At 38.2% G+C, this 15,943-nt stretch overlaps 1 protein-coding gene across 1 annotated transcript in view; it reads right to left on the bottom strand.

The window, feature by feature from the left end:
- Positions 1-4,456: 4,456 nt before the first annotated feature.
- The window catches only part of LOC128640795 (ubiquitin carboxyl-terminal hydrolase 24), a 385,043-nt gene continuing 373,556 nt past the window's right edge, over positions 4,457-15,943 (bottom strand). Inside the window, exons 55-56 of the mRNA XM_053693215.1 lie at positions 14,001-14,330; positions 4,457-12,224 (exon numbers count right to left, since the gene is read on the bottom strand). Of these exons, the coding sequence (XP_053549190.1) occupies positions 14,268-14,330 (63 nt within the window). The 3' untranslated portion in view covers positions 4,457-12,224; positions 14,001-14,267. The remainder of the gene's footprint in view (positions 12,225-14,000; positions 14,331-15,943) is intronic.

A 15,943-nucleotide genomic window follows, 5' to 3' on the forward strand; every position in this document is an offset into this window, starting at 1 on the left:
AGACTCCATGGAGGAGTAATTGGTTTAAACACAGGCCTGATTCTAACCAAAGCCTGACAAAAGGATTGAACGTCTGGGACATCCGCCAGACGTTTGTGTAACAAAATAGATAAGGCAGAAATCTGACCCTTTAGAGAACTTGCCGATAAACCCTTCTCAAATCCTTCTTGGAGAAAGGACAAAATTCTGGGAAACCTAACACTACTCCATGAGTAGCCCTTGGATTCACACCAATAAATATATTTACACCATATCTTATGGTAAATCTTTCTAGTCACAGGTTTACGAGCCTGGATCACGGTCTCTATGACCGAATCAGAAAACCCCCGCTTGGATAGAATTAAGCGTTCAATCTCCAAGCAGTCAGCTTCAGAGAAACTAGATTTGGGTGAAGGAAGGGCCCTTGAATGAGAAGGTCCTTCCTCAACGGAAGTCTCCAAGGTGGCAGGGATGACATGTCCACCAGATCTGAATACCAAATCCTGCGAGGCCACGCAGGAGCAATGAGGATCACTGATGCCCTCTCCTGTTTGATTCTGGCAATGACACGAGGAAGAAGCGCAAGCGGAGGAAATAGGTATGCAAGATTGAAGGACCAAGGAACCGCCAGAGCATCTATCAGTTCTTCCTGGGGATCCCTGGACCTCGACCCGTATCTCGGGAACTTGGCATTCTGACGAGATGCCATGAGATCTAACTCCAGCCGACCCCATTTGAGAATCAGGTTGGAGAACACTTCCGGATGGAGTTCCCCCTCTCCTGGATGAAAAGTCTGTCTGCTCAGAAAATCCGCCTCCCAGTTGTCCACCCCTGGGATATGGATCGCCGACAGATGACAAGAATGGGCCTCCGTCCACCGGATTATCTTGGCTACCTCGGTCATCGCTAAGGAACTCCTCGTTCCTCCTTGATGATTGCTGTAGGCTACTGTCGTTATGTTGTCCGTCTGGAATCTGATGAACTGGGCCGAGGCCAATTGAGGCCAGGCCCGAAGAGCATAAAAGATCGCTCTTAGTTCCAGGATGTTTATAGGAAGAACAGATTCCGCCGGAGTCCACACTCCCTGAGCCTTCAGAGGACCCCAGACAGCTCCCCACCCTAGAAGGCTGGCATCTGTTGTCACAATCACCCAAGATGGTCTGCAAAAGCATGTTCCCTGGGATAGATGATATAGGGACAACCACCATTGAAGTGAATCCCTTGTCTCCTGCTCCAGGGTTATTCGAGGAGACAAGTCCGTATAATAGCCATTCCACAGCCTGAGCATGTTTAACTGCAGATGTCTGAGGTGAAACTGAGCAAACGGAATGATATCCAATGCCGCCACCATCAGTCCGATTACTTCCATGCACTGTGCCACTGACGGCCGAGGATTGGACTGAAGGGCTCGACAGGTATCTAGAATCTTTGATTTCCTGACCTCTGTCAGAAAAATCTTAATGGATATAGAATTTATTACAGTTCCCAAGAAAGTCACCCTTGCTTTCGGTATTAAGGAACTCTTTTCCAGATTTACCTTCCATCTCAGGAAGGACAGTACAAGGTCAGTATGGGACCTTGCTTGTTGACAAGATGGCGCCTGGATCAGAATATCGTCCATATAAGGTGCCACCGCAATGCCCCATGGTCTTAGAACCGCTAGTAAAGACCCCAGAACCGTTGTGAAAATTCTGGGTACCGTTGCCAGCCTGAAAGGAAGAGCCACAAACTGAAAGTGTTTGTCCAGAAAAGCAAACCTTAGGAACTTGTGATGATCTCTGTGGATAGGAACATGAAGATATGCATCTTTCAAGTCCACTGTTGTCATAAATTGACCCTTCTGGATCAATGGAAGAATGGTACGAATAGTTTCCATCTTAAATGATGGAACTCTGAGAAACTTGTTTAGACTCTTAAGATCTAATATAGGTCTGAAGGTTCCCTCTTTTTTGGGAACTACAAACAGATTTGAATAAAACCCCTGCCCATGTGCTGGAAGGGGAACAATTACTCCCAGGGAGGAGAGGTCTCTTACACAATGTAAGAATGCCTCTTTTTTTATCTGGTTTGCAGATAATCGTGAAAGAAGAAATCTTCCTCTGGGAGGAAAATTCTTGAATTCCAGTTTGTATCCCTGAGATACTATTTCTACCGCCCAGGGATCCTGAACGTCTCGACCCCAAGTCTGAACGAAAAAAGAGAACCTGCTCCCTACCAAATCCGGTCCCGGATTGGGGGCATGCCCTTCATGCTGTTTTGGAATCAACAGCAGGCTTCTTGGATTGTTTACCCTTGTTCCAAGACTGGTTTGGTCTCCAGGTAGACTTAGATTGTGAATGTTTAGAGGAGGAGGAGGAGGAGGAGGAGGAGGAATTACCCTTGAAATTCCGAAAGGAACAAAAATTTCTTTGTCGTCCTTTTTGTTTACTTCTCTTATCCTGAGGAAGGAGATGACCCTTGCCTCCCATATCATCAGAAATAATTTCCTTCAGGCCCGGTCCAAACAAGGTCTTTCCCTTGTAAGGAACTGCCAGAAGCTTAGACTTGGAAGATACGTCCGCAGACCATAAAGCTCTGCGGGCTAGGATAGAGAAAACCCCGAACTCTTAGCCGCTAATTTAGTAATTTGCAAAGAAGCATCTGTAATAAAGGCATTAGCCAACTTTAGAGCTTTAATCCTATCCTGGATCTCCTCTAAAGTGGTTTCAGTTCTGAGAGACTCAGAGCATCAAACCAATAAGCTGCTGCACTAGTGACAGTAGCAATGCACGCAGCCGGCTGCAATAGCAGACCCTGGTGAACATAAATCTTTTTAAGCAGGCCCTCAAACTTTTTATCCATAGGATCTTTAAAAGCACAACTATTCTCAATGGGAATAGTAGTTTGCTTGGCTAGAGTGGAAATAGCTCCTTCCACCTTAGGCACCGTCTGCCAAGTTTCCCTGATAGCGTCCGCTATAAGAAACATCTTCTTGAAAATAGGGGATGGGGAAAAAGGAATACCTGGTGGAGGGTACATCCGAGATTGCCACCATTGTATCAGACACTTCACTGACAATATTGTTGTCCTTCCTCTTACGCTTGCCTTGTAACATAGGAAAAGCAGACAACGCATCAGAAATTGTAGAAGACATAACCGCAGCTATGTCTTTTAAAGTAACTCCAGTGGTCACCGGAGTAGAAGTAAAGGGCACTGCTTGAGCGGGCGTTAAATCTGCGGCATACTCTGAATCTCCTCATTGGATTTCTGAGAAGCATCCACCTTTGAAAAATTTTGTTCATGAAAAATCTTTTCCTTATAACTCAAAGCCCTCCTCAATACATGAAGGACAGAAAGGGATTGGATGTTCCACATTAGCAACCAAACACATGGAGCAAGTAACATTTTGCACAGCTCCTATGTCCATACTAAAGTACAAAAACAAAAAAACTTTAAAAAAAAAACAACAACAAAAAACGTTACTGTCTCTTTAAGAAATTGCAAAGGTAACCGCTTTAATAATAAAAGACAAACATATATCCAAGACTAATCAAATTGAGTAAAGAAAAAACAAATTTGATGATACAGAAATAAAGGAACAAAACAAACAGTACAACAAAAAAGCTCTCTATATAAGAGGAAATAATGTCCCAGTCATAAGCTTTATGTAAGCCATAACAAATAAAGATTAAGTGCCCACTTAAATTCTGAGTTCGCTTTTTATTCCTCAGAATGAATAAAGTTAGCACTTACCTTAAATGCTGTCCGACAGCAGGACAGTCCAGCAGGTGTAAGAGGTCCTCTCCCTCCCATAGCCCTGTGGAAAAAAGATAAGCCTGAGTTTAACTGTGCTTAGGGCAGCATAAAGGTATAGGAGGCGCAGTGAGAATTATGTCCCACCAGTTCCTACTGCTCTAAAGCCACCAAAAGCTCTACTGAAGAGACTGATATGGACTACGGCTACACCCTAGAACAAAGTAGTACTCTCTGGCACCACTTTAAAAATAATAAACTCTTGATTGAAGAATCTAAAACGAACACCTCACTTTGCCACTTCCTATCACTAATGTAGGCAAAGAGAATGACTCGAGTGGGAGGGAAGGGAGGAGCTATATATAGCAGCTTTGCTGTGGTGCTCTTTGCCTCCTCCTGCTGACCAGGAGGTGAAATCCCACAAGGATGGAATCCGTGGACTTGTGTCTTTAAAAAGAAATGTATGCTCTGTCTGGATCATAAAAGAAAATGTTTGTATTTAATTTCCCTTTAATGCTGCAATGTATTCAAAGATTTTGCAGCAGCTTCAATTTCAAATGGACTGTACTCTCAACTGGGAGGCTGGTTTCTCCTGCTGTCTCTTGTGTAAATAGAACTTGTTCCTTTGACACCCAATATTCCTTTAACAGCACATATTTTACTGCATGACATTGTGCAGTACACTTCCATTCATATTCAATGCTTCCTAAATTGTACTACTCACACAATGTAGATGAAATACAAGTTTTTCTTTAAATCATCTTTATTTATCAAATAAGAAACCTTCATACAAATGTTTTACATGCTTTCCAAAATCTTACAGTACAAGAATAAAGGGAGGAGAATGATTAAAAAAAAGTTTAGGAAGCAAATGAAAATGCACTGGTTTTGTTTGTTACAACACGGCAAAAAATGAACTGGGTGGGGCAAACGCCAAATTTGTGATACAGCATCATTTAAATTAGCCCTTTATTTTTTAACACAAGGAACATTTCTCTTTATTAGAGACGATCTGCATTTAACAGCAAAATAATTACATTTTAGATTTCAAAGCAACTTGTTTTCCCTCGTTGGCAAATAGAATCTAAATTCTCCAGCAGCATTTCAGTTCTTCCAGCAAAACATATTGTAATGTTTGTTACCGCATCTAATAATCCCTGTTTAAATTGAGAAATGCACATAAATATTACAACAGTGTGTCCTGTGCAACACTGTCTCTCCTGTGCAACTAGTCTCTCCTTTTTATATTGTCATTACGTTTAAAAAGGAAAAAATAGTCGTATTATACCTTTTGGGGAAAAAAATTAATATGCAAAATAAATACAAATTAAAAACCATTTATAGAACTCTAGATACACAAATAAGCTGTGAAACGGCTAAATTAAAATCCAGTCTTAAAAGGTAGATGAGTTTAATATTTTAGACTACCGTTGAAATTTTGTTAAAGAACCCCAAACAGTGATCAAAGATGCTCAGAAGTGACTGTAGATATTGAGATGAACTGCAGAGTCTCCCCCAATACAGTTAACTTTAACCAGCAATTAGCAGTGGAAGAGTCAAGTAATTTGTTGACCATGAGTACAAGGGAAATTGCTTCAGGACTTTGTTAGCGCAGATAAAAAATAAATAAAAAAATACAGCAACAAGTTCACCAAAACAAGTTTATAATCATTCCTTAATTCTGCATGAAAGAGTAGTATTCTAACCAAACTGTATTTATTTTTGGAAACTGTTGGCCACTAGAAACTGGATTAGAAAAAGGTGATTCAGAACACACAAACTATAACTAAATCACAGTAACTTTTGAGCTTCCGTAATGCAGAGAATGCCTAACACTAGAGATCGGTATTGTGCATAAATTCCTGCATCCATGTGCACATGAAATATGCATTTATTCTAAATGATAGTGAAATGCAAAGCCAACCTTAATTATGTATCTAGGAAGCAAACACATAATTTTACTTATATAGATCAGTAATGTACGAGAGTACCCAAAACTACATGAAAAAGTCACTACCCCCCCCAATTTTAGAAATATTTGGTTATTATTTTTTCAAGTTCTTAATGAAATCTTCTAGTAACATGGCTTTGAGAGTCTCCCTTAAAGCACTTCAGTTTTTAACTTAAAAATTAAAATAATTTGCTATATGTAAAACTGTGGTAGGATAAAGATAAAAGGCACTTTTTCTGTGAATGTGCCTAGGGCTTGGCAAACTTAAAATAAACCTGAAGCACTATAACATTCAGATAGAGCATACAATAAAAATCCAAAATTAATGCTTACCCGATAAATGAATTTCTTTCATGGTGGTGAGAGGAGGTAAAGACCACCAACATTCCACAAGCTTTTTGACCTCTCTGATATCCCAGTGTTAACGTATAGCCGAGAAAAGAATAAAGCACTGTAAATGAGACACATACTAAACTGCCACCAATTGGAAATATAAGGGCAGCTCTTGTGGACTGTCACCACCATTAAAGAAATTAATTCATCAGGTAAGAATACATTTTGTTTTCTTTCATAAGTTGGTGAGAGTCCACAAGCCATTGCTTCTGGGATCTTATACCCAAGCTGTGGAGTCCACGAGAAAATGGGTGGGACAAATTAGTGGCTGGTAAAAAGGTGCCTGCCTTAAGACTATATGAGTTTCATGAGAACAACTATCACTAAAGAAAAGTGAGTGAAGAAGTTGCTGCTGTGCAACCTACATAACAGAAGCCTTGTGTATATATATATATATATATATATATATATATATATATATATATATATATATATATATATAAAAAAAGACCCTCAAAGTGGAACTAATAGAGTAGAAACCCCCCTAACATTTCAGGAAGAAAATATCCTGCTCCCATAATAAATCTTTTCTTAATGAGAACTTTAACCAGGAACTAGTCATCTGACTCATATGTGGACGAATGTGTTTAGTTTTAAATATTGTGTAGGATGAGAAAAAATTAAATTCTCTTTAAAAATTGAAATTAGACAAAGAAAGTGAACTACAATGTCATGACTGAAAAAATACAGAGAAAATACCTTATAATAGAAAATAAGAGAAGGAATCTCACAAGAAAATAAACGAGATATTGTGCTGGAATAAATATGGTAAAAGAAACAATTACTTTCAAAATAAGCAGAATATAAACCATTCATAGGTCAAAAAGAGAAGTTTGAAAAACTCTTAAAACCAATCAGTTTCTCCGGAAGAGAACATTTCTGACCTATTAGACTTATTTTGACTAGATCTAGAACAGAGATCTAAAATGTCGGAGACCTTATAAGAAACTTACAGATTATTTTTTGTAAAATTCAAAAATTCTAAGAAATGCTTGTAAAACCATATTAAAAGGAGGAAAAACTGAACATTCCGTTTAGTATTGCATAACCAGGTCTGCATGGTCAATCTGAAGCAATCGGAATTACTGATTAGCAAAAGTGCTAGATGATAACTATGCCCCTGAGTGGCACAACAGACTAATAAATAAAAAAGAAAAAGGAAAGCTAGATGAAATACCAAATAGCTGTAGAAACCTTCAGAAACCAAGATTAAATATTCTTGCGTCTGGCAAAACATCTGAGAGACCATAAAGGTCTAAAAGAGAAACTGAGTCATGGATACACAAACTGATATAGAACCCTCTGAAGGAGAAACCCTTCTCCCTGAAGAAGAAATAGAAAAATGAAGCAATCTGCCTCTCAAAATTAGTTCCTAGGATGTGAAATTCAGAAGAGTACAGAACTCTGTTCAAGCCAAATTCAACGGACTTCCATTAATTATAAGGAAACTATAGGATCACCTCTGACACAGCAAAGACCTAGGCTGATTAAAAAAAAACTAGACAAGTATCTTATTTGATTCTGAGAAGACGATAAAGATATTAAATAATAATGTTGCCTCCTGAGGAAACCAACCCCTTGTACTCTACTCAATCCCAGACTGCACCCCAACTCAAGAGATAGTGTCAGTAGGAAATAGTCAAAAAAGCGACCCCCCCACAAAAACAAACAAATAAATAAATGCCTCCTGAAAACTGGAGTGGAGAATAAAGCACTAGAACAAAGATTGTTTTACAGAGGAGTCCAAAAGGATTACTAAGAAAACAGATTGTGACCCTGAACCAACAAAATAGCAAGACAAATTGATAAAGCTGATAATGCATTTATAAAGGGACATCCGATGGTTAAAGAATTCACTCAAAACTTCCATATATAGAACAAATAATGGAAGAAAGAACAAGCTGTCTGAATAGGATCTGTACAGTCTATAAAGACTTTTTTTTTTTTTTTTTAAATCAATTTTTATTGAAGTCATGAATAGATACAACATAAAGGGTAGGCCCTGAAACATTTACATATAAAAGTATACAAAAAAAAAGACATTATATATCCAGAGATCTCCAACGTTGTTATAAGATTTGGGCCATCAGTATAGGAACTTCAGTTTTATAATATGATATCATAAGAATAACATAGACAAAAATGGTCCTCCCTGTGCCGAATAAAAAATAAGTAAATTAGGATAGCAATTCAGATAATTTTAGGGCCAGGGTGAGTTAGCTGTATGGTTTTATGGGGAAGAGGGAATGCAGCGGGCGAGAGCCGCTCAAAAAAAGAGTAGGGGGGGGGGGGGGGGGGAGGTGGGGGCGGAGTCAGTTAGTAAAATAATTTAGTATAAACAGATGGGCCTCTGGACTTAAGAGTATACAACTATTAGAGTTGTCCTCCATTTAACAAATCCTCATACTTAAGAACATAAATAAAACAGACAATTCAATGGAGAATGTGTTAACTTGAGAAAGAAATATGCTTCCTAGTCATAGGGGTAAAATGACATTATAGGCTTTGTGTGTGATGGAGGAGATTAATGCAGCTATATACTAACATTAATATAACACTAGGCAGTACATCTCCTGTAAGAATGGAGAAACATAAAACCTAACAATGAAAATTCCCTGAAGGTTGTAACATCTTTGCAATACTCAGTATCTTATAAATATAGATAAGTTCCTTATACTTGTCACTAATATCAAATTCAAATTCTTGGGATCAAAAGTACCATCTCAGAGTTAATAGCATATTGGGTTCTGTCAGCAGGGAGCAATCTGTTACAGAAACTTAGGGTTAGGTGAGAGAATCTCCCAGGGTCTTATGATGGCCTCCCCAGAATATATAAGTGCAAAGAGGACAAGTTAACCCTATGCAAATGCTTGTGTTTGAGTTAATTACAACTGGACCAAGCAACAGAGAGAGGGGAGGCTATCTGCACTCACAAGATTTATGTTTGTGAGTCTTATCCAATCTCACTCAGGGAGCATTGATCACAGAGGGATACACATACTTAGTTGTATAGGGGAAGTGGCTAGATCAACTAAAGTTGACATAAATAAACTTTTAGATACAATACAAACATGAGTGGCTTCATAGTGTGAGTTCCAGCTGTATAGAGAAAGTTTAGGGAATCACAACCTCATTCTAAAATATATAAGATCTGAACTTAAAATTCTGCCACCAGGGATAACTTTCTGTTAGTGGTTTAATAACTCAATATTAATGGATATTTACTCTAAACAGGGACAGGCAGATTATGGAACATATGAGTCACAGTTAGCTCCTATAGCTAGACATAGTGGAGAGATCAACAAAGGGTATATAAGTAAATATAAATGCCCATTTGGAAACAAAACATAATATCAGCAGATATAGAAATAACTTGCTAATAGGCTATATGTGGAAGTCAAAAGAGCTTAAAATATTGTAGAACATGTATTTAAGAAGCATGAGATGATTTATACACCCACCTCACTCTAATCATTTGTATTAACATCTATAAATATTAGAACCTTGGCAAAGAACATCATTAAACATTATTAAACAGAGAAGATGGGATGAAGGGTTTTTGGAGGGTGATCAGTTTTGCATATAGTGTGAGCAGAACAGCAGAGTTGGGTTAATAGGGCTACAAAGGGGATTAAACTCTTAAACAAAATGTGTTCACAATCTGTAGTCCGGAGCCATATGGCTATGGATTAGTGTCTCTAGACTCTGCTACTCCATACCGCAGGCCAGGAATAATGAGTCAAGGTCCCCTTTCATTAATAAAACTTCTGAGGATAAGACAAAAATTGTGAACATGGGGTAGGTTGTATGCCTGATGCAAGGAAGAAGATCAATAGCTCTCGGCTTTAAAACTCTGTTCCAAAGTTGTAGGGTCAGAAGCAGTAGTAGGGAAATCTACCTGGATCCCATGTCAACCTCCCCAAAACATGCGGGCAAGAGTAGATCCACTCAGCAACCTTTGTGAACAATTGTGGAGGCGAGATGTGGAGATGCTGATTGTGTATCCGATGGAGCCTCATACTCTGAGTGAAAGCTTTGAACAGCTTGCTGTGCGTGTCGCGCCAGCTCTTGGGGTGGTGAGCGGCTGTTTGCGCTGCAGCTCCTTCCGAGATCACACTGACTAGGGGAGTAGTTGAGACATCCATTTGAAGCATGTTAGGTTCAGTGTGTCTCAGTTTCCCTTTATTCTGGTAGATTCGTCTAATTCGTTTTGCCTCTACCATTCTACGAACTTCCCCATCTTGGTAAGCTGACTGCAGTTGTGACTCTCCATGAGTATAATTGGCACTCTCGATCAGTTCCACAGTGTGATCTTTAGGGTGTTGTTGCAGAGCACAGAAGGTCTCTTCTTGTAGCGCTGGCGAGCGTAATCCGTGCTGACCAAGCAGATCCTGTGCAATGTCTCCAGTAACGGCAGTCTCCGCTTCTTCGGGGTGCTGCGCTTGCTGGTTAAACGTGCTGCGGCAGATCATAATCAGGTCAGTAAACCTGTTATCCATCTGAAATGCCAGGTCTTCTAAGAGGGTCAGAAGGGTGCCAGGGAATTCCTCCATGTTAGTAGATAACCGTGCGTGAAGTAGGTAGATCGAGGGTTATCCAGCCCAGGAGAAGGTCGGGGAAGCTTTTATGGTGTGGAGTCCCTGTTTAACTCGGCATGTGAGGAAGCAGCTATCAGGGATATTTAGGTGTCAAAGCCCATTAGACAAAGAAAGAAGGCCTCGCAGCGTCTCTAAGCCAACTCGTGGGAGCTAAGATGGCCGCTTACCAGAGGCTGCTGTGATCTTCACCACTATAATAAATGATTGGGGCCTCGATCTGCTGGTCCGTTCCCAATACTGGGGATGCCTGTAAAGTCTCCCTAAAGCTTAGTCTATGTTTTGGAAGCATATTATATAACACTGAGCGGTCAAAATTAGGTAAATAATCAGAACCAGTCCGGAGCTGAAGTGTTATGCGACCGCTCAGATGTAAGGCTTGCTCCGCCCCCGTCTATAAAGACTTTTAAAAATTAAACGTACATTTGAGAGGATTGAACTTTCTGAAACAACTATTCTCCTACTAAGCCTGTAAAAATAACAGTAAACTACTGCTTAAATATAGAATTGCAATTAAGTCCCTAAAACAAAAGCAATACAGCGCCATCAGTTGGTCCATAAACAATAAAACTTAACTTGTCCCTTCCTTTGACTTCTCTTAAAGTGATATAAGCAAATACATGTTACAGGCAACCAGCTCCTGCCATGACACTGTCTGTACTTGCCTAATAAATGTCCTCTGGAAATGATATACATGTTAAAATGTACCTACAAATAGCCTGTGGGCTATGTGAGTGAATATACTTACCTGACAGAAACCCACCTTACTGTGCTTACCCAGCTGCAGTTATTGCAGTTAATAGAGAGCCCATCCAGGACTGTATAAAACAGCAGAGGATTTCCATATGAGGACAACGAGGCCAAGCAGGAGGCAAAGTACCAGTCCCTGCAACAGCGGTGGCAGATGAGGGACTAAAACTCCCACAGGAGAATTACTTTATACAGCCTTAGTAATCTCCTACACCCCTCTCTAATAATAGCTGTATGAGGGAAGTAATGGGTCTGAGCTTTTCAGGGAACCCTTCTCACAAAGAAACTGGAAAACCTCAATTGTTTACCTACTCCTGTGAGGCAAAGAAAAGACTGGGATATCAAAGGAGTGAGAGATTAAAAGCTTGTGGAATGTTGGGTATCTTTGCCTCCTCCTTGCAGCCAGGAAATTAATTCACATGAGTAATGGCTTGTGGACTCTCACCACCTTATGAAAGAAAGAAAAATGTACTTTATTCTTTGTTGAAGACCATCAATGATGCTATTAACAAGCTTATACACTTTTGAACACTACAGCACTGCCATATAGTTCTCCAGGCACATGTATGCACCTGATCCTACCTAGATATGCTCTTCAACAAAGGATAACAAGAAAACAAAAGTAAATGCGATTATAGGAGGTCCATTGGAATTGCATGCTCTATATGAATCAAAGAAAAACAATAGGGTTTTATATCAATTTAAGAAACATTTTTTAATCATTTTCCTACTCATTTTACAATTATCTTCATATCCAATGAGCTGTACTTCTCAATCCACGTGGTGGATTTGCAATGAAATTTATAGAAATGGTATCGCCGAACCTAAAACGGAGGGTGAAGCAGAGTATAAAGTAAACATTTAGAATGGATGTTCAATAAAAGAACAAGCAGAGAATATGTCAAGGTGTAGTACGGCCTAGATAACAGATCTCCATTGACAAAAGTATAACAAATTAAACCATGTTAAATTAGTGAATTACACAGGCACAAAATATACAACACAAATTGGCACAAAATCTTAGAATAAAAATCAGTCCACTTTTAGTCTTGTACTGCATGCTAAAATGTATCGTCTGGCAAACAAAACAAAAATAATAATAAAAAATGTAATATATATATATATATATATATATATATATTTATTTATTTATTTTAATGGGTCAATCAAATTCCAGTTATTTCAAAGCTAAAATTCAGGAGCATCTTTGAAAAAGTATAATTGGAGTGCTATTTAATGTATATTTTAAAAACTAAAAAAAAATCCCATTTCACACACTATTCATCAAGTGCAACCAATGTCAACAATTTCTCAGAAATTGCAAAGCAAGAGCAGAAAAAAAGGCAAGGTTACATTTTATTCAATATGTCTCCAATGTGTTACTCCAGATAAAGTGCTTTAATGGCTTTTATTTTTTTTAAAACATTTTGTTCACTAAGCTTGCATTCTTTGCCTGAGGAAAACCCATTTATATGTTTTAAAACAAATACAGCATTAGTATTGTATGACTTTCTTTCAATTACAGCAGTCTACCACCCCAAAAAAACAAGCAGTTAATAGAAAAAAAAAAAGAAATTTACTTGGGCACAAAATAACCATCCTTCCTGCTGTTGGTTACAATATTGAACAAACGCAAAGAAAGACGACACCGTCCTTAAAGGGACTGTACAGTAAAAACTAAACTAACCTGATTCTGATAGTGCATGCAATTTCAAAATTACTTCTCAAATTTGCTTAATTCTCTTGGTATCCTTAGCTGGAGAGCACACTTTGGTCGGCTCACAAGCATGCATTTGCCTTTAGCATTCTACGGCTCCAGTGTTTGTAACTATGTATAACTGCTAAAAAAACATGACACCTACATGCTCCAGAGGATACCAAGAGAACAAAGCAAATAATAGAACTAAATTGGATTATTTTTTAAAATTGCATAGTCTATCTAAAACCATGAAAGTTTAAAATTTACTTTACTGTTTCTTCAACGCTTTAACCAATGTCTCTAGGATAAATCTTTTTACCTCTAATTTACAAATTGTGAATGGAAACAAATGTAACGTGTCTCTCACCTAATTGGCACTTGCGTAAAAATAAAAATATATATATTTCCAAACCAGTTTGGGTTTGTCCAACTCAGCAATGAAGATACTAAAGCCGTCAAATAATTAAAAGTATCTGCAGCTATATAAATAAATCTATTTCGCTGCTTATTTTGCCATTTGCAGAAGGAAATTTGAATCACTATCTAAGGAAGTGTACAACTGTACGTTGGTTGATTTTGCAGCAGACATCAAGCACTATACAAATTCATGGAGACATATTAAATACAAAGATCCTTTTTATAAACTCAATTTATATCTAACTTTTTACAAGGCAAATGTTTTACACATTTTTACATTATTTTGAAAATTCCTAGGCAATATCGAAAGATTAAAAAGTTTTCCTATGCAACTAAACAAAAGTCAGGATTTTACTTTTTTTTATATTTTGTATAAAACCAAAAGAAATTTCTTTGCAGCATTACAGAAACATTTTTACATTCACTCGTTTAATGTTCACATACTTAAAAAAAAAAAAAAAAAAAAAAAAAAAAAAATACCCACTGTTTTTTTCTTCAATAAAATATTGACCAAAATACTTGGTATTCATGATCGGATTGCCAAACTGTTGTAAATGAAAAAAAGTTCTTTTTGAGACAGTTTTAAAATGACCTTGGCTGTAGATTGAGTGTTGGATCTGTACATGTTTTTTGTTGTCCTGTGAATTCCTTTTGTCTGTGACTTTTAATGAAAATGTAAAAGGGAAACGATTTGTGGTTCTGAAAGTGCGTTTATATCACAGCACAAAGACAGGTTCTGTTTTCTGTACATTTAAGGATCAACATCATCTAAGTCACTTTTACTTTCTCCAATTATCATGGGAGAGTCGGGACCCTAAATAATACAAGAAAAGAAATACAGTATATAGGATCATTAAATGACAAATACAAAATATATAAAAAAGGACAAGTTTTGCAATTGAAAGTGCTATATTATTAGGATATACATTCCTTATTTTCGTGCCTTGTGTTAATACATTTGGAAATTGTGCTTGTTACAATTTCTGCTAAGGAGGCTTTGGGATAATTAAATCTACTTTCTCCAACATTGGTGTGTCCGGTCCACGGCGTCATCCATAACTTGTGGGAATATTCTCTTCCCCAACAGGAAATGGCAAAGAGCACAGCAAAAGCTGTCCATATAGTCCCTCCTAGGCTCCGCCCACCCCAGTCATTCTCTTTGCCGTTGCACAGGCAGCATCTCCACGGAGATGGTGAAGAGTATGTGGTGTTTAGTTGTAGTTTTTTATTCTACTATCAAGAGTTTGTTATTTTAAAATAGTGCTGGTATGTACTATTTACTCTGAAACAGAAAAAGATGAAGATTTCTGTTTGTGAGAGGAGTATGATTTTAGCAGCAGTAACTAAAATCGTTTGCTGTTTCCACATAGGACTGTTGAGATGAGATAACTTCAGTTGGGGGAAACAGTTAGCAGACTTTTCTGCTTAAGGTATGACTAGCCATATTTCTAACAAGACTGAGTAATGCTGGAAGGCTGTAATTTTTCCCCTCATGGGGACCGGTAAGCCATTTTCTTAGTCTCAAACAGAATAAAGGGCTTAATATGGGCTATAAAACTGGTAGACACCTTTATGGGCTAGATCGATTGCTTTATTTGGGCATTTTATACAACTTGAGGTTGAAATTCACATTTTATATCTGTGGAGAACGTTTTTTTAGGTCAGGCACTGGTTTAGACACCTTTCCAGTCAGGAAGGGCCTTCTATGTAGTAGGCAGAGCCTCATTTTCGCACCATTACTGCGCAGTTACTTTTGAGAGCAGGACATGCAGCTGCATGTGTATGGGTCTGGAAGTAGTTGAAAAGGTCCCTAGAAGGCTTCATTTGGTATCGTATACCCCCCTGGGTTTGGTAAAGTCGCAGCAAAGGCTGTAGCTTGGACTGTAGAGGGGTTAAAACTATAAACGGCTCCGGTTTCGTCATTTTAAGGGTTAAAGGTCTGAAAATTGGGGTGCAATGCTTTGAATGCTTTAAGAATTTGGTTAAATTTGAACAATTCCTTCATAGTTTTTCACATATTCAGTAAAAAAGTGTGCCCTGTTTAAAATTTAAAGAGACAGTAACGGTTTTGTTTTAAAACGTTTTTTGTACTTTATTGACAAGTTTAAGCCTGTTTAACATGTCTGTGCCTTCAGATAAACTATGTTCTGTATGTATGGAAGCCATTGTGTCTCCCCCTTCAAAATTGTGTGATAATTGTGCCATAGCGTCCAAACAAAGTAAGGACAGTGCTGCCACAGATAGTAAAGTTGCCCAAGATAATTCATCAGATGAAGGGAGTAGACATAGTTCTACATCATCTCCTTCTGTGTCTATACCAGTTTTGCCCACGCAGGAGACCTAGTACTTCTAGCGCGCCAATGCTTGTTACTATGCAACAATTGACGGCAGTAATGGATAACTCCATAGCAAATATTTTATCCAAAA

The sequence above is a fragment of the Bombina bombina genome, chromosome 10, assembly GCF_027579735.1.
Source record: "Bombina bombina isolate aBomBom1 chromosome 10, aBomBom1.pri, whole genome shotgun sequence".
NCBI lineage: Eukaryota > Metazoa > Chordata > Amphibia > Anura > Bombinatoridae > Bombina > Bombina bombina.